This window comes from Musca autumnalis, unplaced genomic scaffold, assembly GCF_047663935.1.
Source record: "Musca autumnalis isolate F117 unplaced genomic scaffold, ASM4766393v1 scaffold_5, whole genome shotgun sequence".
NCBI lineage: Eukaryota > Metazoa > Arthropoda > Insecta > Diptera > Muscidae > Musca > Musca autumnalis.
Genome location: NW_027412088.1, coordinates 5842355 through 5870290, shown reverse-complemented (window position 1 = coordinate 5870290; position 27936 = coordinate 5842355). Strand labels below are relative to the sequence as shown.

General features: G+C 38.0%; 2 protein-coding genes across 3 annotated transcripts in view; both read left to right on the top strand.

Moving 5' to 3' along the window:
• The window catches only part of LOC141406282 (uncharacterized), a 33235-nt gene that overhangs the window by 910 nt on the left and 4389 nt on the right, over window positions 1-27936 (top strand). The window contains exon 1 of one of the 2 annotated variants that reach the window (XM_073991531.1): window positions 22320-22461. The exons of the other annotated variant lie outside the window; for it this stretch is intronic. Within the exon in view, the coding sequence (XP_073847632.1) occupies window positions 22430-22461 (32 nt within the window). The 5' untranslated portion in view covers window positions 22320-22429. Of the gene's footprint in view, window positions 1-22319; window positions 22462-27936 lie in introns of those variants that run through there. 2 annotated transcript variants of the gene reach the window in all.
• LOC141406283 (mitochondrial sodium/calcium exchanger protein) lies at window positions 9160-15039 on the top strand. Its single transcript, XM_073991533.1, has 10 exons — window positions 9160-9340; window positions 9429-9649; window positions 9712-10037; window positions 10096-10170; window positions 10235-10270; window positions 10334-10696; window positions 14008-14117; window positions 14178-14412; window positions 14472-14539; window positions 14591-15039. Exons 1-10 carry the CDS (start codon window positions 9296-9298, stop codon window positions 14804-14806), a joined length of 1695 nt encoding a protein of 564 aa, XP_073847634.1. The 5' UTR covers window positions 9160-9295; the 3' UTR covers window positions 14807-15039.

Sequence of the window (27936 nt, the reverse complement as noted above, 5' to 3'; positions counted from 1 at the left end):
AAAAACTCCATCTAGGGCATCAAAATCTGTAAAATATAGAAAATTTTACATAATTGCTGAAATTCTGGTCAGTATCGTCTAAACTATTGGGAGTTGAACCAAGTAACCTTTTGCAAAAATCTTCCAAATAATTTTCTCAACAATTCTAATAAACTTGTTGTTTTAAATATTAAAACAACAAAAGGGATTAAGCCAGACTATTTTGAAAAATCAAAACAATTCTTTAGAATATTCTCAAACTCTAAAATGCTTACTTCATGTTGTTTCAGCGGTATTTTGCATCATATCTTTTACAACACGTATTTCAAACACAGTTCACACCAACAGTTTATTCTCGCATTTCGGATTTCACTACATTATTGAAATTTTTATTAAATCGTCGTTGAAAAATGTACTGAAAACAACGGCATTGAGGCATTTTACAACAATGACATGTTCTGAAGAGTTGTGTATTACATTCCAGGGAATATTTCCCCAAAAGAAAATATTCAGAAAAAAATAAAGGCGTTGGAGATACGGTGCAAAATGTATAAAAATTGTGAAATTTTTGCATATATTTTGAAATTTTCTCCAAATATTTTAATCTTGTCCTTATCTACAAATTTGCTTCAGAGGTCAGAAGAAGGTTCGCATTGGTGTCAGAGATATAGCCCCGAATTTCTTTAAAAACTCAATATTTAACAATGTTTAGATGTGGCCATAAAATCCGAGCTGGATCTGACACAACTACACCCAATTAGGGTTTCTTGTCGTTTGGAACTGTACTTTCAAAAAATCTTCAGTTTGAATTGTTTTCACAAGATCACCTTAAAAATGTTGCACAGTGTATTCTTAACTAATCTTTGGTTCGTTTGGAGAACAGTGTTAAGAGCCGTTGATTCCTGTGGAACATTAGAAATACTACGGATAACAATTTGTTGAGTTTTCACGTCTAAATGTCGTATGCATGTAGTACAGATCGCCCAAAGTCAATTTATAGTAGCGAGACGTTTTTTTTTCAAACTTCCGAGGCAAATAACACTGTACAACAAAATCGAACTTTTTTTAAAACTACAAGAAACCCCGCACAGGTTATTAAATAGGACCAAAAAAAGAAGACACGTGTATCGGCGTTCATGGGCGTAGCCAGCTATGGCAGCAAATTTTTGAACGAATCGGTTGACCCGTTCGTTGTTGTGCGCCCAGCCAGACGGAAGTACATGGCTAAAACGACTCCAAATTGTCGAAAATAGATTTCGTCCAAACTTAATTGGGGTCTAAAATAATTATGTCGATAAGGCACATTTTGATCGCATGAAAGTGTATACAACCTCGTTAGCCTAAAGGCTGGGGGTATAAGAATGCCATATCAAAACGTGGACCTATGTTCGCAATTTTGAAAGGGCCACCTTCAACTTATAATGCCAAATTTAAACAAATTTACGCCGTAAATGTAGGTAATAACTTCCAAATACCTTAAGTCTAAATTCAAAATTAAAGCAAATATAGATGTAGATAATATCTTGAAAATAACTGAAATCATCTCACGGAGCGCTATAACTAATTTTAAATGAAATGTACTTACACATGAGAAGTTTTTGCGGATTTTGAAACTACAATGTTCATGACGAGAAAAAAAAACAAAAAAAAACGCCAAAGGGATTTTCAAATAAATCGAAGCCAAAGTTGGACAATGCACTGCTTGTATCGCCTCCATATAAAATAATGTCAAGTACGGTGCCTCTTAATTAACTTTGAATGAAAACCGCTTACACCTGGGAAGTTTTTGCGGATTCTAAAACAGCAATGTTCATAGATGAAAAAAAATCCAAAAACAAGAAAAAATCGCTTTAAATAAATCGCGGTCAAAGTTCACAATTTTAAGTTTATCTTAGGTTTTCTGGATTTTGCTTGGAAGCAGCAAGTCCTATCGAAATGGCACTAAAGAAAATGTTGTAGCAGTGAAAGTCCTCTATAAAATATGCTTTAGCCCCATTTCGATAGGATTTGCCGCATCCAAACAAACTCCTGAATACCTCAGATAAACCTAAAATTTTTTATTTTTCTCATCTATGAACATTGTAGTTTCAAAATCCGCAAAAACTCCCCAGGTGTAAGTACCTTTCATTTAAAGTTAGTTAAGGCCCACCGTGATCTGTTCAGAAATTACTATGCTCGAACAACAAGAGGATGTGCTTCCAATGTCATTAGCTGTATATTTCGCTTGTTTTGCAATATATTCTTCAAAATGGTGTGAACGATAACTCTCGAAAGGAGCAATCGATTTGGTCCAAAACTTGCCGTATTATTTCATCCAGTCAAGTATCAAGTTGGAAAACGGACAAATCAATCCCGTCCTTCTTCAAAATTTGGGAAAAGTGTAGAAGGTTGTTTTCACGGTCCCTTTTACAATGGTAAAATTTTTTCCGGATTAAGTCCATACTTTTTGAGATAATGGCCCAAAAGCACCGAAAAAACCCTGCAGAGACATTCTAAATTAGGTAGTATACAAAATAATTCTCAATATATTTAGTTCAACTTAATTTAATATTTCGAGTTCTCTGTGAATCAGAACAATGTTTAGACTATATGTCAATGATTTAGTATAGCTCAACGGTGCAGATTCCACATATTTTGAAACAAACTCGTGATCAATATATTTTGAATATGGAATAATTATTGATTTTGCTTCTTTTTCAGAGGCTATAGGGTATAGAGGAGATATACCCTCCGTCAGCACAGCTGACTGACTTTCTTACTTTTTATTTAAATTTTCTGTTTAAATTGGGTGCAATTTAGCATTAAGGGTTCGTAGTGACGAAAAGACTTCTCCGACAATAGTTATAGACATAGGTCCCCGTTTTGGTATAGCCCTTAAACAACGATACCGCACAATTTCAAGTATTGTACAAAATTTTAGCTGACCGGATTTGGTTAGGTGATAGGTAATTGGTTTACGCAGAAAATTCACCTAAAATTGTGGGCAATGTTACTTCCGTAAAGGAAAGAAAACTAATTATTCCATATTTGTTCAGAATATTTCATGGTGTAAGTTTTTACTTGTTTCTCATTAGGTAAGTACCTAAATAAAGGTTTTAAAATGTTGTATGTAATAACTATACTCATCACAAAAAAAAAATAAGTTGCCCCCCCTAAATTGGATCCTGGCTACGCCCTTGTCGGCGTTTTGAAAGTTTACGTCGGGAAGTTACCTAAATAGGCGTGGCAAGTTCCGCCCATTTCTACAGGTTTTGAAATATTCGACATCAGATTCCTCGGAATCCTTTCATTTTAGGTATAAAGTGTCTTTGGCAATATTACTGACAAAAATACGGGGTATCTTTTTATGAAGCAAATTAACCCTCATGCGAGTCACTAAAGCGGTCTTTTTTGGTAACTTTTTTCAAAATCGTTTAAAAACTCCTTTAAAATGTGATCGTACCAGATCAAAATATTCTACAAAATTATTTGTCATAAAATTTTATTATAAGTCCCCGAATACAGTAAAACTCTAAATCGTACCTAAACGCCAGGAATCTGCCAAAAGTAAAATCACGTTTTAGGGTTAATGTTGTACTTTATCTGAGTTTATTAAGTTTTGTCCCACAAAACTTCATTCTAGATAGAAGACGTCAAAGACAAAAATAATCTCCATCAAATTTCAGTATAAGTCGCAGAATAAATGAAAAACGTATGTGCGATATATATCAAGAAAATATATACATCAAGTTTGCCAACAAAACACCCAAATATTTTTTGAATAAATTTGTTTTGTTCTTTTTTCGAGTTGAGGCATGAAAGTAACATGAAATTTAGTTCTAGACGAAAGGTGTTAAAAGAAGAAATAATCTACTCAAAATTTCATTGTAAGTCCTAGAACAAACTAGATATCTGCGTAAAATACTTTGTTAAGAAAATGACGTTACAAAACAAGTAAAAAAGTATCAGTCGGCTTTGCCGACAGAGATATACCCTCAGCCTGTGTATATTGAAACAATTTTTTTTCCAAAAAACGCATGTATTTAGGGAGTTTTAAAAATTTTGGGCGTTTGAACTGACAAAAATGTTGATTAGGATTAGAGATCAAAAGTTTTGCGGAGGAGATACTAAAAAGAATGGATCTCCAGCCACTACATATGGTACCATAGGGGTTTTTTACAACTTCAGGTATGTTTGCTCAAGAAGTATGGACTTGCCCCTGAAACAACTTTTACCATCGCAATTGAGGCAGCGAATGCAAGTTGCTTCAACAAAAATCAAAGCGATTCGAAAGCAGGTCTTAAAGTGAACATGTATCCGAAATTTTGTGTGGGAGGTACCGGATGGAGTGTACAAATATAGTCCATATTTGAGCCTGATCTATATCTGGTAGATATATTAGGATGTGTAAAGTATGGTCCAAATCGGCCACTCTCTTCAAGAGTTATTGTACGCACAATTTTTCCGAACATTTTTGAACTTTTGTGGGGGAGGTACCTGAAGGAGTGGACCGATATGGCTTATCTTCGAACTTAAACTATGTTTGGACAAAATATTACTAAGACCAAACTTTGGACTTTGGGGTTTTTTGCAACTTTCAGGCTATTTTCTCAGGAAGTATGGACTTGCCCCTGATAAAACTTATACCGTCGTATGGAGGGCAGTGAATACAAGTTGCTAAAGCAAAAATCAAAGCGATTCGAGAGATGGTCCTAAACTGAACTTTTCCAAATTTTTGTGTGGGATGTACCCGACGGAGTGGACCGATTGAATCCATATTAAAACCTGATCTAAGTCTGGTACACGCTCCACGATGGGCAAAGTATGGACCAAATCGATTACTTTCTTCAAGAGTTATCGTGCGCACAATTTTTCCGAACATTTTCGAACTTTTGTGGGGGAGGTACCGGAAGGAGTGGACCCATATATCTCATCTTCGAACTTAAATTAAGTTTGGGCAAAATATTACGAAAGCCAAAATTTGAACCGGATCGGTTCATCCGTTTGAGAGTTATCGTGCGCTCCAGCCAGACGGACAAACAGACGGACGGACATTGCTCAATCGACTCCAAATTGTCTAAAACACTTCTCGTCCAAACATACTTGGGGTCTAAAACCATTATTTCGATGAGGCACATTTTGCCCGTATGAAAGTGTATATACCCTCGTTAGCATAAATGCTGAGGGTATAATTAGATATTATAGGTAGAAATTATATGTTACACTTTTAGACTCTTAATTAAAATGTATTCCCTACTGAGTCAAAATCTCCTAAAATACCGCACTTTTTGGGGGTTGTGTCAAAAGAAGAAATGTTCCAAATCAAATTTCATTATGAGTCTCTGAACAAAATAAATTTGTAGCTATTATATTTATCATTTCCAGAAGCTTTCGCATTTTATATATGATTTAGGACCATATTCTACCGTTTTTATTCACATTTTCAGAGATTCATAATGACTCATAATGAAATTTGATTTGGAACATTTTGACACAACCCCCAAAAAGTGCGGAATTTTAGGAGATTTTGAGCATTGTCTGGCATCCCTGCAAAACTTATACGATTATACAGGATGACATTGGCCAACACAAGATCTGCTGTTAAAATAGGAAAGAACCTTTCGGACCTTTGAAACAAAACGAGGTTTCAGACCAGGTGACAGTGTATCGTGTGACATATTTAACATTCCACTGGAAGAGGTATACGAGAAGCGAATGTATGTATGTATATACGGATAGAGATATAAATAGCACTATATTCAATAAATATATAATCTTACTGGCCTACGCAGATGATATTGACATAATAAGTCGATCAACTCGATCTGTAACAGCCTCATTTGCTAAAATTGAAAAATTGTCTACCAAAATGGGTCTGGCAGTCAATGGCGATAAAATGAAGTTTATGGTATCAACACGCAAGATGTCCAATAGACTTGGACCAACTGTGGATGTTGAGAATTAAAATTTTGAGGTAGTAAATGACTTTGTTGACCTCGGCACCTCTATAAATAAAACCAATAACATCAGTTATGAAATCAAGAGAAGAACAAGTAAAAAAGTATCAGTCGGCTTTGCCGACAGAGATATACCCTCAGCCTGTGTGGATTGAAATACTTTTTTCCAAAAAAAAACTTATGTATTCAAGGGGGTTTTCAAAATGTTGGGCGTATGAACCGATAAAAGTATAGATAGGATTAATGCTCAAAAGTTTGCGGGGATAACGACAGATTAGGCTTTTTATCACACTAGCCTACGAAAAACATAATATCGCTGTAAACAGGGCCACTAGGAAAACCTTCGGTAAAAATGTCCAAAGGATGTTAAACGTTTGTGTGGGTGGTACCACAAGGATTGGACAAATAGGGCCCAATTTTTAACATAAACTAAGTTTCGACAATATTTAGATATCCAAAGTATGGACCAAATCGGTTGCTAAGTCTATGAAAAATCGCGCGTACCATTTTGGACCGAATCGGCAGATCCGTTCGAGAGTTATCTTGCGCTCCAACCACTACACACGGTGGCGTAGAGGTTTTTTGTATCTTTCAGGCTATTTTCCCAGGAAGTATGGGGTAGTGAATACCAGTTGCTACAAGAAAAACCAAAACGATTCGAGAGCAGGTCCAAAACTGAAATTTTCCGAAATTTTGTGTGGGAGGCACCCGAAAGAGTGGACCGATTGAATCCATATTGGAACCTCATCTAAGTCTGGTAGAAATTTCACAATGTGCAAAGTATGGACCAAATCTGTTACTTCCTTCAAGAGTTATCGTACGCACAAATTTTCCGAACATTTCCGAACTTTTGTGGGGGAGGTACCGGAAGGAGTGAACCGATATAACCCATCTTCGAACTTAAACTAAGTATGGAAAAAAAGTTAGGAAAGCCAAATTTTGGACCGAATCGGTTGATCCGTTCGACAGACAGACGGACGGACATGGCTAAATCAACTCCAAATTGTCTGAAACACATTTTGTCCAAACATACTTGGGGTCTAAAACCATTATTTCGATGAGGCACATTTTGTCCGTATGAAAGTGTATATACCCACGTTACCATAAATAATAATAATTGTTCCACAAACATCCCAGATGGGACAAGGGAGACTTCTCTCATATCAATGAGTGCACGCCGATTCATATTGGCTCAATGATATGGGACCTACTTTTTATTGCCGAGTCCGAACGGGGTGTCTTACGACACCACTTGTAGAGAAGTTTTTCATGGCTTAAATACTCAGGAAATGTCGCCAGCATTACTGAGATAAATGCTGAGGGTATAATAATATTGGCCAACAGATGCTATTTTGTTCTAAGTAAACAGTTCAAAAGCAAAACCACCTCTCGTCAGACCAAACTTACACACTACGAGACTTACACACACTCTACTACCCGTACTTATTATGGATCTGAAGAATGGGTACTTGCCAAAACACATGAGGCAGAACTTGGTGTGTTTGAGAAAAAATTCTCGAAAGATTTATGGACCAATAAGCGTTGACGGTGAATACTGACGTCGTATAAACCACGAGCTGTACTAGCCGACCGACATCGATATGGTAAAACGTATCGAGCTACAACGATAGCATTGGTTGGGTCATGCCAGCAGGATGGATAAAAATGCCCCCGCCAGAAAGGTATATGAATACGAGCCAAATCGATGGTATGCACCCCAAGGGAAGGCCAAAACTCCGATGGCATCAAAGATTGGAGAAGTAAGGCAGCAGATCAGTACGTTTGGAAATTTATTATTAGTTCGGCTTATGGAAAAAGACGTTCTGTTTAATATAAAAGCCATCTAAGTAAGTAATATATTTAACAAAGATATGTATATCAAGATGCAGTAGACGACCCAATGAATTATTTAGTTCACACCTTCCGCTACCTCCTTCACAAAGTGCAGATTGGTACCTGTTTGTGGATAAATTTTCAGATTACAACAGCACACTTTATTTATTGGGGAATTCTTGAAAATCCTCTAAATAAATATTTTTAAGACAAAGAAGATGTCAACTGTCTAGTCGGTATTTGAGCCGAAGGACTGCCTCATATGAATCAGTGCTCAATTTTCAGAAAATATAATGGTGAATAGGTCATGAATGTTCGTCTGCGGACTATGTCTATAAAAATTACGGAATTAACAGAAAATCCTCGATTTAAACTCAATATACTTTAAAGGCTTCAGGACTAAAGGATATAGCTCAGTTGGCAAAGCCTACCGATACTTTTTTAATTGTTTTCATTTCAATTGGGAATGACAATTGACTAACCAAAGTGAAGTATTTGCCATCTTAGAGTTTTTTTACCACGATCAAATGATGTTAATGACCAATACAAAGCCAACTTGCGGTAAAATTTTCTAAAATATCCAAAATTTAACCTGTACAAAAAGTCAAAAAGGAGTTATCGCAAATATTCGTCTGAGGTATGCACAGCATCTCCACTAATTTATTTAAACCAGTGCTCCACCCTCCCAAGTATGGGGATATTGTTTACAATCTACTATTGGTATGTTCCAGAACTGCAATAATCTACTAATTTTTACTCTTTTTTCCGATAACATAAACTAAAAAATGTTATCGTAGTAAAAAATAGTAGCTTCTTGCAGGTTCTGGAACAGAGCCTATATATACTTTGAATGTGGGACTATCATTTCTATTTTATCGAAATGTTCCGCAGGTCTATGTTTAAGCATGGCATAGACTATCAAATTTGATTGCCAAGCCGATGAACCCCTTACGTACGTGTGTGCTTGATAAGTGTGTAGCAAAGCATTCAATCAGCCTTCAATCTGCAATGGAAATCTTCATATTTTCCTCTAAAAATTAATGATCTTAAATTTTTTTATTTCTTCACAAACACAATGTTCTTTTTTACCAGAATTGCTTTTTGACAATTTGAAAATAAACCATATTCATCGGATTGACTGGGTTTCATTTTGAAAATCAAAACTATTTTGATTTTCCTCAATCCATAAAATTCACACACACATTCTCATATTTTGAAAAAGTTACACATACTACTACAAATGTTGACATCAAAATTTGATAGTGTATGGGGCGCTTTATGCTTCAATTTCAATACTATTGCTCTGTTCCAGAACCCGCAAGAAGCTACTAATTTTTACTACGATAACATTTTTTCCTTTATGTTATCGGAAAAAATAGTAAAAATAAGTAGATTCTTTCAGTACTGGAACAGACCATATGTGGAAGTTTTGGAAGGCTTATCGTAATTTGTTCGATTACAAAAAAACATAGTTGGCTTTTCCATTTATTTCACAATAAAAATTATAAACAAAAAAATTACGCATCAAAAAAATCTCAACGGCCAATATGTCGGAACCAGATTATGAAGAATTTTCATCATATCGCAATTTCGTAAGTTTTGTCATTACCACTCTTTGTCTATTTGTAGCAAATTTGAAGTACTTTTCCCTCTCTCTCTCTCTTCCTGCTCCATTTCTAGCTAAGCTGTTCCAACGTAAACGATTTGGAATATGAAGATCGCTGTGACTATGTCCGCAGTACACCCGAATGTATGGACAAGGGATATTTCTTCAATTACATTGAAATACTTTACTGTTCGCTGAGACCAAGCACAGATTCCGAACAATATTGGTTTCTCATTTTACTGATGAGTATGTGTGTGATAATGTTTATGATATTGGGAACAACAGCAGATAAATTGTAGGATAAAACTTGAACTTGTAGACGACCCTATTTCCTATAATATTCTATTTATTTTGTAGTTTTTGTCCCGCCTTGGAGGTGATGTCTAAAATCATGGGTATGAGTGAACATTTGGCTGGGGTGACCCTTTTGGCTTTTGGCAATGGTTCGCCAGATTTATTTACCAATTTGGCTGGAGCTAAGGAGTCAACATCGATTTTATTTTCAAACATGTTGGGTTCTTCGATTTATGTGACGGCCTTCATTGGTGGGGTTATATGTTTGATACGCACGTTTCGCGTTGATGGCAGCAACGTTCTAAGGGACACGTCTTTCTTTATATTCGGTATTTTGTTCATTGATTTTATTAAGAAAGATGGTTATGTTACCACCTGGGAATCGATTTGTAAGTAGAGAATTGAATGGCCTTTTGCTTTTAAATTGCAATATTCCTCTTATCCAAGGTTTGATTTTAATTTATGTTGCGTATTTATTCACCGTATTGTTGGATCAATATCTTTTGAAGCGTCAAGTTTTAAGTAAGTCTCCAGTTAATTTAATGAGATGCTTCGTTTTATTTTAATCCCTATCTTTGTTTGTTAGACATGGAGGCTTTGGCTCAAAATGGCAGTTTATCGGGTATTTAATATTTGAAATTTTTGCTACTTAGATTTCCTTATTACAATATGTTTCCAAATCTAGCTGAAGCTTTTAAAAGATATTCTAAATTACGTCAAGAAGCCAATATTGATATTGTGCATCGAACATCCCACACATCGGTGGACATTGAAGGAACCAGGCATAGTTTTGAGCCTTCCGCTCAGTCTAGTGCCAATGAACGCTTATGGCAACAATTGAAAGACTCTTTAAAGCCGTTTGAAATTGATGAATGGCATTCATCGACTGGTTTCCAAAAGACCTTGATGTGTTTCAAGACCCCCATAATATTTGCACTGCAACTCTTCCTGCCCATAGTTGATTATGAACTTGAGAGACATGGATGGTCGAAATTGTTGAACTGTGTGCAAGTGGTCATATCACCCATAGTTATGTTCTTATTGATATGTAAGTTCTGCCAAGGTAACTGATATGTAGATGATTTCTAACGGAAGGACGGGAGTGGGCTTATCTTATAATAATGGGCGTAGCTCGATTGCAGTGCTATATTATGTTACCATAGGTGAAGTGAAGAACATAGGTACAGTTTTTTATTGGAATAGCTGTTGGAATTTTGTATTTTCAAAATAGTCTGGCTTAATCCCGTTGTTGTTGATTAAATATTTTAAAATAACTAATTTACTGGTGAAAAAAAATTGGCATTTTTCGCCAACTGGTCATGGTCATGGCCTTAAAAAGTGGGATTGAATTTTTGATCATTAGAGTTCTAGTCGGGGGTACTAATCTACAAGATGCACAGTGAGGCCAATGTGAAAAATATCTATCCCTCAGGCTGAAGACAAGAGGACACTATACAAAACTCATCCAATTTGCACAAATTGAATGCATTTTTATACCCTCCACATTAGTATGGAAGGTATATTTATTTTTCCCTTTGTAACGCATTGAAATAATAATTTGTGACCATGTAAAAAATATATATTCTTGATCAGGATAAAATTCTGAGTCGATATATCCATGTCCGCCTGTCCGTCTATTGTAATCACTATAGCGTCCACAATAATTGAGATATAACGCTATATTTTTGCACCAGAGTGTATTTTTGACAAAGGCATGTCAAGTTCGAAGATGGGCTATCTCGGCCCATGATTTGGTATAGCCCTCATATAATGGTATCTCCCGATTTTCGGTATTTTGAGGATTTAAGATACAATTTTTAACCAAATTAGCTGTAATTTGACATTTATGGTTATTATTGGTTCCACCACTTCTCAACAAAAAATTTTTTACATGGGCCAATGTTTTAATATAGCCCCCATATAACGGCACCTCCTGATTTTCGGTATTTTGAGGGCTTTAGCTAAAATTTTTAACCGAACTAGCTGCAATTTGACATTTGAGGTTCTCAGTGGTCCCTCCCGATTTTCAGTATTGTGAGGGTCTTAGCAACATTGTTTGACGGAACTACCCGTAAATTGACATTTGAGGTTCATTGCAGTTACAAAACTTTCCCACCAAAAACTGTCAAGACAGGTTGATATAGACCTGATATAAAGGAACATATTTTTATACCCTCGGCATTTATGCTAACGAGGGTATATACACTTTCATACGGACAAAATGTGCCTCTTAGAAATAATGGTTTTAGACCCCAAGTATGTTTGGACGAAATCCGTTTCAGACATTTTGAAGTTAATTTATCCATGTCCGTCCGTATGTCTATCTGTCTGGCTGCCTGGAGCGCACGATAACTCTCGAACGGATCAACCGATTCGGTTCAAAATTTGGCTTTCGTAATATTTTGTTCGTACTTAGTTTAAGTTCGAAGATGGGTTATATCGGCCACTCCTTCCGGGATCCCCCCCCCCCCCCCCCCCCCCCGAAAATGTTCGGCAAATTTGTGCGTACGATAAGTCTTGAAGAGAGTAACCGAATTGGTCCATACATTGCACATCGTGAAATTTCTACCAGACTTATGTTCCAATATGGACTTTGTCGATATGTTCCTTCGGGTACCTCCCACACAAAATTACGGAAAAGTTCAGTTTAGGACCTGCTCTCGCTTTGATTTTTATACCCTCTGCATTTATGCTAACGAGGGAATATACACTTTCATACGGGCAAAATGTGCCTCATCGAAGTAATGGTTTTAGACCCCAAGTATGTTTGGACGAAATGTGTTTCAGACAATTTGGAATCGATTTAGCCATGTCCGTCCGTCTGTCTGGCTGGCTGGCTGGAGCGCACGATAACTCTCGAACGGATCAACCGATTCGGTCCAAAATTTTGCTTTCGTAATAATTTGTCCAAACTAAGTTTAAGTTCGAAGATGGGTTATATCGGTCCACTCCTTCCGGTACCTCCCCCACAAAAGTTCGAAAATGTTCGGAAAATTTGCACGTACGATAACTCTTGAAGGAAGTAACCGATTTGGTCCATAATTTGCAACTCGTGAAATGTCTACCAGACTTAGATGAGGTTCCAATATGGACTCAATCGGTCCACTCCTTCGGGTACCTCCCACACAAAATTTCGGATAAGTTCAGTTTTGGACCTGCTCTCGAATCGCTTTGATTTGCAACTTGTATCCACTGCCCCCCACACGACGGTACAAGTTCCATCAGGGGCAAGTCCATACTTCCTGAGAAAATAGCCTGAAAGTTGCAAAAAACTCCTATGACACCGTGTGAGGTGGTTGCAGCGCAAGATAACTCTCGAACAGATCTGCCGATTGGGTCCAAAATTTGGCCTCAGTAATATTTTGTCCATACGCCCAAAAATTTTAAAACCCTCTAAATACATACGTTTTTGGGAAAAAAAATTGTTTCAATATATGCAGGCTGAGGGTATATCTTACGACGGTATAAGTTTCATCTGGGGCAAGTCCATACTTTCTGAGAAAATAGCCTGAAAGGTGAAAAAATTCATATGACACCGTGTGTAGCGGTTGGAGAGCACGATAGCTCTCGAACGGATCCGCCGTTTCGGTCCAGAATTTGGACTTGGTAATATTTGTCCAAACTTAGTCTAAGTTCGAAGATAAGCCATATCGGCCCACTCCTTCAGGTATCTCCCTCACAAAAGTTCAAAAATGTTCGGAAATATTGTGCGCGCGCTAACTCGTAAAATTTTGACCCGACATAGATCACTACTCCGTGCACTCCTTAGGGTACCTCCCTCACCAAAGTTCAAAATTTTTGTTTAAGTGCAGTTTAGTATGGTCCTGTTTACAGCGATATTATGTTTTCCGTGGACAAGTCCATGCTTCCTGGTATACTGGTCCAAAAGTTATACAATGACGCACTGAAATGACTAGTTGGCGCGATATCTATAGAAAAGATATGACTCCCAAAATCATATCCACTTCCATAATGGGCTATGTCAGTCCATTCCTTGAAGTACCTCCTCCGCAACACATTTGAACTTTAATCCTAATCCACATTTTTGTTGGCAAGTTCAGATATCCAAAAAGGGCCACAAATACATTCGATTTGTCCGTAGATGAAAGTTTCAATTCACATTATCTAAGGGTATATCTCTGCCGACAAAGCCGACTGACATTATTTTACTTCTTTAGATATAATTAGATAATTTAGGCATTTGGATATCCGAGGTCGAAAAAGTTTTACACCTAAAAATGTGAACAGGAAAGTCAACTAATTATTCCGTTGTTTTTTTTTTCAAGAATATTTTATGGTGGAGGGTATAAAACTTTGGACCCGACAGAACTTAACGACTTTTTACTTGTTTCTTCTAAGGTGGTCTCAACTGTTGGACATTCTGTTTATATAGCTTAGCAATTACAATACCCTTAAGTGTGGCTTGTTTTCTCAATACTCGAACGGATGAACCTCCAAAATATCATGCGGTATATTTTCAACAAATCATTTAATGTTAACTTACCTCACTTACCACCTAAGTTTATTAGATTTTTGCTCTACTCTCGGTCATTGGTTCAATGTGTACTATCTACTCGTGTGCTGCAGAAACTGTGGAGATTTTATATGTCTTGGGTTTGATTTTGGATTGTAGCAATTCCTTTTTGGGCTGTACACTTTTGGCCTGGGGTAATGGTGTTGGGGATCTGATATCAGATGCCACATTGGCATTGCATGGCTATCCGCGAATGGCATTTGCAGCTTCAATTGGTGGTCCATTTTTTAGTAAGATATACCTGCAGAATTTAAGCCGAAATAAATTTGGGAATACTCTTCCATTGTAGATACCTTGTTGGGCATTGGCTGTGTTATGCTCTTGAAAAATGTGTATGGGGATAATGGCTTTGAAGCTGTAAGTTTTGAAATTAAAATATTGCTGTTAATTTTAATAATTTTTTTTAAGCTCCCCTCTGGTCCTTTGGGTGAAAACTGTTTCGTCTTCCTTTTATTGATATTATTCGGCACACTCCTTTGGTCGATCACAACAAATTTTCACATTCGTCGTTGCATTGGAATCTTTAATGTGTTGTTGTACGGTCTGTTCTTCCTCTACACTGTCTTGGGGGAGTGTGAAGTGATACAAACATATGCCGACATAAGTCAATATGGCACCGAATGATGACCCCAAAAACAAAGTTCGAATTGATAGTATTTATTATTCATCACATTATTTATTCGTTTCCTGTTGTTATTGTTGTTACTTTTGTTAGTAATTAATATGGAGTTCGTTCTAATTTTCTTAACATCGAAAACGATGTCAATGACCCAAAAATACAACCCACAATAATGAATCTGTCATAAATATTTTGCCTTTTAAAAGGTTAATAAATTGGAATAGCCTTTTTATTTTGCTAAATCATTGTAAATAATTGGTTATAAAAGGAACAGATGTTTTTCTACAAAGGAGTATAGGTAGAAACAACAATCTGGGCGAAAATGAAAGGGTGGAAATTAAGAAAAATACCCAAAGGATAACTTTGCATGTTTTTACTAAGGAAAGTGTAATTTTTTAATTACATTTTCAATAAATTCGTCACAACAGCACATCGTTCAACAGCATATAATTTTATTCCTTTACGATAATTACATTTTAGTTTTACAAACAGAACAGCCAACATAACTCCACCACTGCTTCCCCCACTTCTCACTGCCATTACGCACAACCATTGTTTATACAAATGGTTTATATTTCCATTTAAGTGCTTAACAATGAACTGGATGTCTTGACTTAATTTATGCCACAATTCTTGGGATATGGGTGACCTTGATTCTTGTTAGGCAAACGTAACTGACCCGCTAGCCATCATATTAAAGGTTTTAATACAAAGAATGTATGTATATAAAAGTGAAAAAAAAACTAAGGTAGAGCATATGAAAGCATGTCATTGCCACAAACAGTGGCATACATGTGGCACGCACTGTACACCTCCTCGGTGAAAGTTTGCTTCCTTTCAACACCTACACACCCCACCAAACCATAGAATTTCTCCACGCTATAGGTCAGTGATTATCAACTGACCCGTGTACGGAATGGAAAAGAATGGTTTTTTTCGCAGTTTTTTAACTCAAAGAATAACCTAAGCAAAGAAGGGCAATGATGAATGGAGTACTTTTTTGCCGATTCTTCTTCAACGAATGCTTTGCCTTTGTTAGGATGGTTAAAAAAGAAATAAACAGCGCTTGATTTAAGCAAAACTCATTCATTGCGTGCCAAGCGAATATTTAATGAAGAGCCATCATTTATTTTGAACCGTAATCTGTTCTCAGTTTTTTCTTTATCCAGCACAAGAGAAAAAAACGAACGAAGCATAAACTGAGGAAAAGAGAAATGTGATTTGTGCAAAGTTGTCCTCTTTTAATTTTGCAGTTCAGATTCATTCTTCGTTTTCTTTTTTTTCATTTTTCGTAGCCGGAAATAAAACACCGACGCATAACGATAACCTCCCAATATAATCCACGTCTAACGTAATAAATTGAAGTAAATGAAACAATTTCAATTTGTGCCGCCGTGCCTTCAAACCAAATTTCGTTAACTAACAAGGTCAGCATGTCAGACATTGTAATCAATTAAAGTTAATTGGCAAATGCCAATCAGTTTATTAAGGAAGCGGAAAATTTATGTTCAGAGGCAGGCAAAAGAGATTTATTTCATGGCCAAAGGAAAGAAATAATTGATTTATAATTTTCCCTGAAAAAAAAAAACTTTATTAATAGCCAGTAGTAGGCGATAAATTTGGATGTTAAAATAGATAATCAAGCGACCAAAAGTACTGCCGTTATATACCGTGAACTCTTAGGCTAATGAGGGTATATGCCCTTTGATGCGATCAAAAAAGTCTCATCTCATCAGGTTCTAATATTGAAATTATCGGTCCAATCCTTGTGGTATTTCAAACATTTACAAATGTGCAATTTTGCCGGTGCAGATTAAGAGCAGGTATTAGATTGTATTGACATTTTTACAACAGGTAGTTCTCCCCTATTTCGGGGAAAATCTGAACTTTCTGTGATAACTATCCTAAAGGTGTAAAAAACACCAAATATAACACCTAGTGCACTAGGAAAAAGACTTTCGAATGGAGTACCCATTTTGGTTCATACCTTGCTCATCGTAATAGTTCCTCCAATCTTATGTAGATCAAATTCAACGATGGACTATATCTTTTCACTACCTCAAGTACGTATCTATGCCACAAAAGTTCAAAAATTTTCTCTCAAATGGTGCACACGTCGTCATAACTTGTCATATAACTTGTAAGCATAGATCGGATTCGAATATAGACGATATCGGTCCACTCCTTTCTCTCACACAAAATTCTGAAAAAGTGAGGTTCAAGAACTCCTCTCTGATCGTTTTGAAATTTTTCCAAAAGGTTATTCAGGGTAGGCAGTACGCAAGATAACCATCGAAGGAAGAATCCGATCTGGTCCAAACGTTGTACATCGTATTATTTCTTGCAGCCACGATTTATATCCAAATATCGACGACACAGGACCATCCTTTCGGACCACTCCACCCAAAGTATAGAAAGAGTGCAGTTTAAGAACTCGTCTGGGACCGTTTTTTAAATTTTTAGAAACATGTTTTGTATATGGCCCTACTTAAGGCTGCACATTTTTTTCCGGAGACAAGTCCATACTTCCTGAAATATTGGCCCAAAAACTCAACAAAACCTCTATAGAGGCGATAGGCAACATCTTTTTCCATTGCATACTTTACGGGGTGACATTGTGTGTGTGCATGATTTTTCAATTGTTTGAATTGTGTGTGTGGAGAGAGAAGAGTTAACTGATCTACAGACGTCAGACGTATTGTATTTGCTTCTTTTTTTTAGGACATAACCTGAGAGCTTATCTCTAAAATTTTATATATAATTATATCCGAATATCGACGACATAGGACCATTCTTTCGGACCACTCCACCCAAAGTTTAGAAAGAGTGCAGTTTGAGAACTCGTCGGAGACACTTCTTTAAATTTTTAGAACATGTTTTGTATACGTCCCAACTTAAGACTGCACATTTTTTCCGGGGGCAAGTCCATACTTCTTGAGATATTGGCCCAAAAACTCAAAAAAAAAAAACTCTATAGCAGCGATAGCAACATCTTTTTCCATTGCATACTTTACGGGGTGTCATTGTGTGAGTGCATGATTTTTCAATTGGTTGAATTGTGTGTGTGGAGAGAGAGAAGAGTTAACTGAGGCGCGTGGACGCTCTCTTGTCTAACGCTGCTCTATAGACGTCAGAAGTATTGTGGTTGCTTCTTTTCTTTAGGACAGAAGCTGAGGGCTTTTGTCTGTCGGTACAGCAGACCGATACTTTCTTAATCGTTCCTGCTATTTTTATTATACCCTATCGGTCCACTCCTTCCGGTACCTCCCCCATAAAAGTTCGGAAATGTTCGGAAAATGTGTGTGCACTATAACTCTTGAAGGGAGTAACCGATTAGGTCCATACTTTGCACTTCGTGAAATTTCTACCAGACTTATATGAGGTTCTAGTATGAACTCAATCGGTCCACTCTTTCGGGTACCTCCCACACAAAATTTCGGAAATGTTCAGTTTAGGACCTGCTCTCGAACCTCTTTGATTTTTGTTGTAGCAGCTTGTATTCACTACCCCGCTTACGACGGTACATGTCTCATTAAGGACAAGTCCACACTTCCTGAGAAAATAGCCTGAAAGATGCAAAAACCCCTATTACACCGTGTCTAGTGGTTGGAGCGCAAGACAACTCTCGAACTCATCAACCGATTTGGTCCATAATTTGGGCTTCGTAATATTGTGTCCAAACATAGTTTAAGTTCCATCATAAGCCATATCAGTCCACTCCTTCAGGCACCTCCTCCACAAAAGTTGAAAAATGTTCGGAAAAATTGTTCGCGCGATAACTCTTGAAGGGAGTGACCGATTTAGTCCATACTTTACACATCCTAATATGTCTACCAGATATAGATCAGGTTCGAATATGGATTATGTTTGTCCACTCCTTCGGGTACCTATCACACAAAATTACGGATAAGTTCACTTTAAGACCTGCTCTCGAATCACTTTGAGTTTTTTGAAGCAACTTGCATGGTCCAAAATTTGGTCTTCCTGATATTTTGTCACACTTTCAGTTCGAAGATAGGAAATACCGGCCCACAGCTTCCGGTAGTTCCCCTGAATAATTAAAAAATGTCACTTAAATGGTATGCACGATAAATCTTGTACAAATTTGGTCCAAATTTTGGATATCCTAATATTTTGTCCAAATTTAGTTTAACTTCTAAAATGGAGGTACCTTAGGGAACCTCCTCCACAAAAGTTCAACATTTGTATTTAAGTGCAGTTTTATGTCTGTTAGAAGATCCTTTGGAAATGTATGCCGATGCTGTTCGTTGTTGCCCTTCTTACAACGGTATTATGTTTCCGATAACCCACTGAAATGACTAGTGGGCGATATATCCCAAAATAAGATCCACTTCCATAATGGACTATGTCGGTCCAGGTAGTACCTGGTCCAGGAGGTACTTACCTCTGCAACACTTTAGAACTTTAATCATGATCCAAATGTCCAAGAAAGGCCACAAAATAATGAAAATACCATAAATACATTCGATCTGACCGTAAATGAAAGTTTCAATTCACATAGGCTGAGGGTATATCTCTGTCGGCAAAGCCGACTGATACTTTTTTACTTGTTTTCTTCTAAAAATACGCTTCACCTTTCTCCTCTTTTCTCGATATTTTTCCTTTGCACTTCGTGTAGCTATGCCGCCTTCTTCTCATCATTCTCATCTCACTCCTGATCGTACCATGAACTTTTAGCTAGTGGTTGGGTACCAGGCATAGATTTTGCGGTATTTTGAAGAGAGTGGGCTTTTTTGCCACATTTTCAGGACAAGTAGTGTCGTCTTCCAGCATGTAGGTAGGTTCAGCAAAGTAGGATTGTGCTATGTGTTGCCTTTGTAGCTTCTTGACGCTCATCTTCCGTCCTGTATTAGATCGCACTTTTGCCGCAACACTAAAAAGAATGCGTACCTTGACTGCTACAAGGAAATTACCTGAATCGACGTTGACTGCTCGAATCGATCCGACATCTACCACACTGGAGAGTGTCTCCCATCTATCACAATATGATCGATCGGGACATTCACATGATCTTGTGTGTGTCGAGATGATTGAACCAGGTGCTCCTCAAAACCATGTTTTTTGATGCTGCAAAACCGATCAGCCTCATTTCCTCGTCGGATGTTACCTTATGGAGGTTGAAATTGCCGACCATAGCACCAAAGACATTATCTATCCCAATTTTAACATTAAAATCTCCTAGAACAATCTTAATGTCTTTGCCATGGTAGAGGTCATATGGCGATAATATCAGCATTGTTCCTTTCAAGTACGTGCGTCAGTACACAAACTGCACCTACTCTGTAAAGTGTTTGGGCATTCAAAGCGCAGATTCACAGATTATGGTCCTCAAAATTAGGGGGATTTTTTTTCATAGTAGGATGATTTTATGGGGGTAAGTTACTACCGTTCTTATATGAGCGGCACTTGCTAGCTCACTACCATTAACGGGCGTTAAGAACAGTTCCCCAGGTGATACCTCGGGAAGATCAGTGTCCACTTGAGATGAAAGAGAGACCAAGATAAAGCGGATCAGGACCGTTGCTTGGTAGCTTCTATCCCTTACGTCACTCACAGGTCGATATCAGTTCGGGGACCAATTTTAATATTTATTTCGGATAGTTCTCGCTGTTCTTATAAAAATGTTATGCAATTTTTGATGAGGAAATCTGCCCACAAGGACACATGGGTGCCCGTGGTGCAATGGTATGCACACCCGCCTTGCACGCTGAAGGTCGTGGGTTCGATTCCCCGGCCAGTCAACATCAAACACTTTTCAACGGTGGCAAAATATCCCTCAGTAATGTTGGCGACATTTTCTGAGTATTTCAGCCTTGTACAACTTCTCTACAAGTGGTGTCTTAAGACACGCCGTTCGGGCTCGGCGATAAACAGTAGGTCCCATATCATTGAGCTAATATGAATCGGATGTACTCATTAATATGAGAGAAGTCTCCCTTGTCCCGCCTGTGATGTGTGTGGAACAATTATATATATAATTTGCCCACGTATAAGAACACCTTTTGCTTTCACATATTTTGATGAACTTAGCCAAATTGTTAATAGAATCGACTGTAAGTTTGGTTTTCAAGTTCTCTGTAAGACTTCCTGTCTCCTCTCACCCTGTTGGTATCCAGCGAAGACGACGAAGATACCATAGATCCAATCCCAGAAGATGATATTGAATGTATACAGCCAAGCCAAGATGAGGTAAAGACAGCAATAAACCGGCTGAAGAATAATAAGGCAGCAGGAGCCGATGGCTTACCAGCCGAGCTGTTCAAAACCGGAGGAGAGACGCTGATAAGGTGTATTCATCAGCTAGTTAGCACCATCTTGCAGGAAGAACGAGTACCCGTCCATAAGAAAGGAGATGTATGTATGCTCTGTATGCTCTAACTATAGGGCATAAGTCTACTCCCGATTGCCTACAAGATCGTGTCGGGGATATTGTGCGAACGACTAAAGCCTATGGTCAACGAGATAATTGGGCCATAACAATGCGGCTTTATACCTGGCAAGTCCACCATTGACCAGATATTTACCCTGCGGCAAATCCTAGAGAAGACCCAAGAGATGCAGATTGACACCTACCACCTCTTTGTCGATTATAGAGCAGCCTTCGACAGCCCACTACGTTCAAAGTTATTCCAGGCCATGTCTGAATTTGGTATCCCCGCAAAGCTCATTCGGATTTGTAAAATGACTTAAACTGACACGAGATCCTCAGTTAAAACAGGAAAGAACCGCTCCGAAGAAATTTGTACCAAAAGAGGTTTCAGGCAAGGAGACAGCCTCTCGTGTGATCTCTTCAACATCCTGCTGGAAAAGGTTATTCGAGAGGCAAACGTCAAAAGAAGTGGCACAATCTACACCAATAGCCACATGTTACTTGCTTATGCTGATGACATAGACATCATGGGACGATCAGTAAAAGAAGTAACAGATACACTTAAGAAGGCCGAAGGAGAATCTGCTAAAGTGGGTCTGGCGGTAAACGGCGGGAAGATTAAGTTGATGGTGTCGACGCGCAATGCGTCCATAGAGATCGGGCCAACTGTTGACGTTGGTTCCTATAATTTTGAGGTAGTAAAAGACTTCGTCTACCTCGGCACCGCCGTAAGCACAACAAACGACATCAGTTGTGAAATAAAAAGAAGAATTGTATTGCGTAACAGAAGCTACTTTGGCTTAAGTAAGCAGCTTTACAAAACACTGATACTACCCGTGCTGATGTATGGTTCCGAAGCCTGGGTACTTGCGCAAGCAGATAAGGCAGTGCTTGGTGTTTGAGAGAAAAATACTTCGAAAGATCTACGGACCAATCTGCGTTGACGGTGAATATCGATGTCGCATGAACCACGAGCTGTATCTGCTATACAACGACATCAATATTGTTAAACGTATCGAGATGCAGCGATTGCGTTGGCTAGGCCATATAATAAGAATGAGCGACGATGAACCCGCTAAAAAGGCGTATAAATTCGGGCCACATGGCGGTGCACGCAGAATTGGCAGGCCAAGGAATAGATGGCGCAAGCAAGTGGATGAAGAGATGAAAAGGCGCTGTATTCCAGAGCGCGAAGCAACAAATAGAGAGAAATGGAGATCTTTTCTTAGTTCGACCTATGGAACAAATGTTCTGTAATGGGCCAGCAAAGTAAGTAAGAAATCCGTTTTATTTACAGTTCTCTGTGGAAAGGAAATATCCCTATTAAAGTTATTTGCAAAGCTACAGATTTATTGGAAAAGTTGCCATGACAAAGTCACAAAAATTCTAAAAAGCTTTATATTCTTTTGGCACGTTTCGGAAAAAGTCAAAAAAATCTGAAATTCCCCGAAATAAATATTTTTAGGAAGAAGGACTTCGATCGTGTGATGATGTGTGTTCGGAAAAAACGGATTTTCTTATTTACTGTCACAGATAGAGGGTATGTCTCTGTCTGTAAAACTGACTGATATTTTTACTTGATTATTAACATATTTTAGATTTCAATCCAAACGAACTCAATAACAACATTAATCTACCTCATACCGAACAAACTGATGGCCTTATAGATATACATACATATTTCATGGTTATTCGACAAAATCAGTGTTTAGAATCGCACGAAACGCACTCATTTCGATATGGAACATGTTTCCTGTTTTTCTGATTTAAGATACAATCTTGCCAAGGAATAACACAAGTCATTCCATTCTTATACAGTTGAATTTAACACTTCATGTTTCCTGGTTTACCATCTACACCAATTAATTTGTTACCCCTTAAACAACAACCATAGAAAGAAAGCAATTTTTTGCAAAGTCACATAGTTGGGTAAAATATTTAGTATTACTGGAACAAAAAAAACGCTACTCTCAAGGCACTCATGTACTACAACTTGGCTTGCCTTCTAGATATTCTCACACCTTAAACCAAACACAAAAACACAAACACTTATCAAATGGAAGAAAAGAAAATGTAACTATAAAGATGCACAGTAGTTGGTTATACGGAAGTTAATAAAAATTGTTCCAAATAATCAGATATGTGAAAACACGTTTTAAGACTTCCTTCCCTTAACTAAAATTCTTAGTGTCATAAGCGAAAATGCGAGGTTGTCTTTACGCACACCACAATCTACTACCGACACTATACATTGTACATGTTCCATTTATACCGAAGAGAACATTATAACCTTTTTCGACTGTGCAAATCCTAAGTCGAAGGCATATCCTTTGCCAACTTACGTTCTCTATATTTTAAATAAGGTAATTGGCGTTTCTAGGATATTTCGTATTGATAATGGCTCATATTTAATTTAATGTTGCTGTGTTTAGATTCTCAGTAAATGTATACCTTATATAAAAATGAAATTATACACCCTTGATTTCACATATATATTTTCACTGTTACAAGATTTCACTTGAATTTTTAGTTCCATGTACCTCTGTTTCTTAGTTGTTTAAAATGTTTATCCCTTTCTAAAACACTGTGCACCACAAATCATAATAGAATGCAATATTTAGCTGACAAGGGACGTCGATTTATTAACTTGCACTGACAAGTAATTTACAGTGGGGTATACACAAAAATTCCAAAGAATATATGAATACACTCCAAAAAATAAATTTGTTAAATCTTAAATTTATTCTTCCTTCCCTTACAGGACTGATCACAGGCCATTTATGAAATTGTATGTGAAATGTGTTGCCATTTTTAAACATTTGAACTGCGAAATAAAAATCCTTTCAACTCATTCCATCCACTTTAGACACCTTTACCATGCCTAATTGTTTACTAAAATTTAGTGCTAAGCAACATCATAACAACTTGTAACATATCAAAAATTCACGCTCAGCCAAACACACATTAAACCGTGAACTAAACCAACACACACACACAAACATTCAATTGTATACACCGGGACTTGCCATTACTAAGCCAACATTGTTATTATGTGTTCCAAACGAAGTAATACGGACGACATGAATGCCTTCCTACATTCATGTCGTCCGTCTGTCTGTCTTTCATTCATTCCATTCATTCATAGACAAATGAGGATATGTACGAGGATCGTGTGGAAAATAATGAAATTAGTATGAAGGGAGATTAAAACCAAGTAAAAAAATATCAGTCGACGGTGCCTATAGAGATATACCCTCTGCCTCGGACCTAAAGAAAAGAAGCAAACACAATACTTCTGACTTCTATAGGGTTTTTTTTTTTAGTTTTTGGGCCAATTTCTAAGGAAGTATGGATTTGTTCCCGAAAAAATTGTAGCGTTTTTATTAGGGCCGCATACAAAAGATGTTGCCAAAACTTACAAAAACTATCCCAATCGAGTCCTTAAACTGCCCTCTATCTAAACTTTTTGTGGGAGGCTCCCGAAAGAATGGTCCGGTGTAGTCGACACTCGGACACAATTGGAGACTGTAAGAAATAATAGGATGTAGGCCTGGAGATTTTGGGTCATTGGAAAATATGGACTTGTCCCCGAAAAAAGTTGCGCCGTCGTAATAGGGCTGGAAGGAGAACTTTTTGGAAACATTTTCAAAACGATCCGAGATAAGCTGTTAAATTTTATGTGAGATTAGCCCATATTCCAAACTGATACATGACTAGATGAAATATTACGATGTGCAAAGTTTGGATCAATCAGAAACGCCCTGCGATTTGCCATTTTAGTTGGTTCCGTCAATGTATCTTGGAGCTTTTAGGCCATTATCTCAGGAAATATGGACTTGTCCAAAAAAATTGTACCTACAGAAAGGGGGCCTCCAGGACAATTTACTGAAAAAATTTCCAAACGATCCGAGAGGAGCTCTTAAACTTAATTTTCCCGAATTTTGTGTGGCAGGTACCTGAAGGAGTTGACCGATATAGTCCATATTCGAACCTAATCTATGTCTAAAAGTAATATTACAATATGCAAAGTTATGACCAATTCGGTTACTCCCTTTGATAGTTATCGTACGCACTTTTTTAGCGAAAATGCTTGAACTTTATTGGGGGAGGTATCGGAAGGAGTGGACCGATATGGCCCTTCTTCGAACTTAAACTAAAATTGGACAAAATATTATGAATGCCAAATTTGGAACACGATCGTTTGCTTCGTACGATAGTTATCGTGTGCACTAGCCAGCCAGGCAGACAGATGGAGGGACATTGCTCAATCGACTCCAAATTATCTGAAACAGATTTCGTCCAAACATACTTGGGATGTAAGCCCATTATTTCGTTGAGGCACATTTTTGGTCACATCAAAGTGTATATTACCCTCGCTAGCCTAAAGGGTGAGGGTATAAAAAGTATCAGTCAGGTTTTCCGACCGCATCTTTGATTATTTAGACTTTCATCTATGGACAGCTCGAATATCGACTAGACAACCGTAATCCCATAAATGAAGTACTTACTAACTTAGCTGGCCCATTACAGAACATTTGTTCCATAGACCGAACTAAGAAAATATCTCCAATCCTCTCTGTTTTTCGCTTTGCTTTTTGGAATACCGCGCCTTTTCATTTCTTCATCCACTTGTATGCTCCATCAAAGCTTAGGCCTGCCGATCCTGCGTGCACCGCCATGTGGCATGTATTCATACGCCTTTTTAACGGGTTCATCATCGCTCATTCTTATGATATGGCCTAGCCAACGCAATCGTTGCATCTCGATACGTTTAACAATATTCATGTCTTTGTATAGCTCATATAGCTCTTGGTTCATACGACGTCGATATTCACCGTAAACGCAAATCGGCCCGTAGATCTTTCCAATAATTTTCCTCTCAAACACACCAAGCACTGCCTTATCTGCTTGCGCAAGTACCCATGCTTCGGAGCCATACATTAGAACGGGTACTATCAGCGTTTTGTATAGTGTTATTTTTGTTTGACGAGATGTGGCTTTGTTTTGAAATTGCTTACTTAAACCATAGTAGCATCTGTTGGCCAATACAATTCTTCTTCTTATTTCACAACTGATGTTATTTGTTGTGTTTATGGCAGTGCCGGGGTACACGAAGTCTTTAACTACCTCTATGGACGCTTTGCGCGTCGACACCATCAATTTGGTCTTTTCGCCGATTACCGCCAGACCCACTTTTGCAGTTTCTGCTTCGATCTTCCAAAAGGTATCAAAGATATCAGTAAATTCCTTTACTGATTGTCCCAAGATGTCTATGTCATCAGCATAAGCCAGTAACATGTGGCTATTGGTGTAAATTGTTCCATTTCTTTTGACATTTGCATCTCGTTTTACCTTTTCCAGCAAAATGTTAAATAGGTCACACGAAAGGCTGTCTGAGAGGTTCTATCCTTTTCGGAGAGGTTCTATCCAATTTTAACTGTGGACCTAGTATCAGTTAAAGTCATCTTACTAAGCCGGATGAGCTTTGCGGGGATACCAAATTCAGACATTGCATGGAATACCTTTGATTGGAGGGGACTGTCGAATGCTGCTTTATAATCGAGAAAGGTGATATGTGTCGATCTGCATCTCTTGGGTCTTCTATGGGATTTGCCGCAGGGTAAATATCTGGTCAATGGTGGACTTGCCAGGTCTAAAGCCACATTGGCATGGTCCAATTATTTCGTTGGCCATTGGCTTTAGTCGTTCGCACAATATCCCTGACACTATCTTATAGGCAATAGGGAGAAGACTTATGCCCCTATAGTTGGAGGATACAGTCTTATCTCCTTTCTTGTGGACGGGACACAGGATGTTCAGGTTCCAATCGTCGGGTACTCGTTCTTCCTGCCAGATGGTGCTAACTAGCTGGTGCATTCATCTCATCAGCGCGTCGCCTCCGGTTTTAAACAGCTCGGCTGGTAAGCCATCGGCTCCTGCTGCTTTATCATTCTTCAGCCGGTTGATTGCTGTTTTTACCTCATCTTGGCCGGGCGGTATACATTCTATATCATCTTCTGGGATTGGATCTGTGGCATCATCGTCTTCGCTATTATTGGATACCAGCAGATTGGAGAAATGTTCCTTCCATATCCTGAGCACGCTATCTGCATCTGTTACCAGATTACCTTGCTGGTCTCTACAGGAGGATGTGCCTGTACCAAAGCCATCTGTTTGATGTTTCACTCTTTGGTAGAATTTTCGGACTTCATTCTGGCTCCTGTACATCTCGATTTTTTCACACTCCCGCTTTTCCATTTCTCTCTTTTTCTTGCGGAAAAGACGTTTCTCTTCTCTCCTTTTCTCCCGATTGTAATGTAGCTCTATATGCCGTATTCTCATCGGTAGCAGCACGACACTCCTGGTCATACCATGAATTCCTTTGTGGAGGTCTCTGGAATCCAAGTATGGATTTAGCGGCTGTTTGCATGGAGTGGGCAATATGTTGCCATTGTGTTGTTATGTTATCGGTACAATGAGTTCTCGCATTAAGCAATTGGGCTAGTTGAGTGGAATATGCTGTGGCTATCTGTTGTGTTTGCAGCCTATCGATGTCCAACTTCCGAGTTGTGTCTGTTCGTGCTTTATTTGCAACGTTTAGACGGGTACGTACCTTTGCTGCAACAAGGTAGTGGTCCGAATCAATGTTTGCACCTCGGAACGATCGTACATCCAACACGCTGGATAAATGTCTTCCATCTATTACAACATGATCAATTTGATTACTTGTTCTTTGATCTGGAG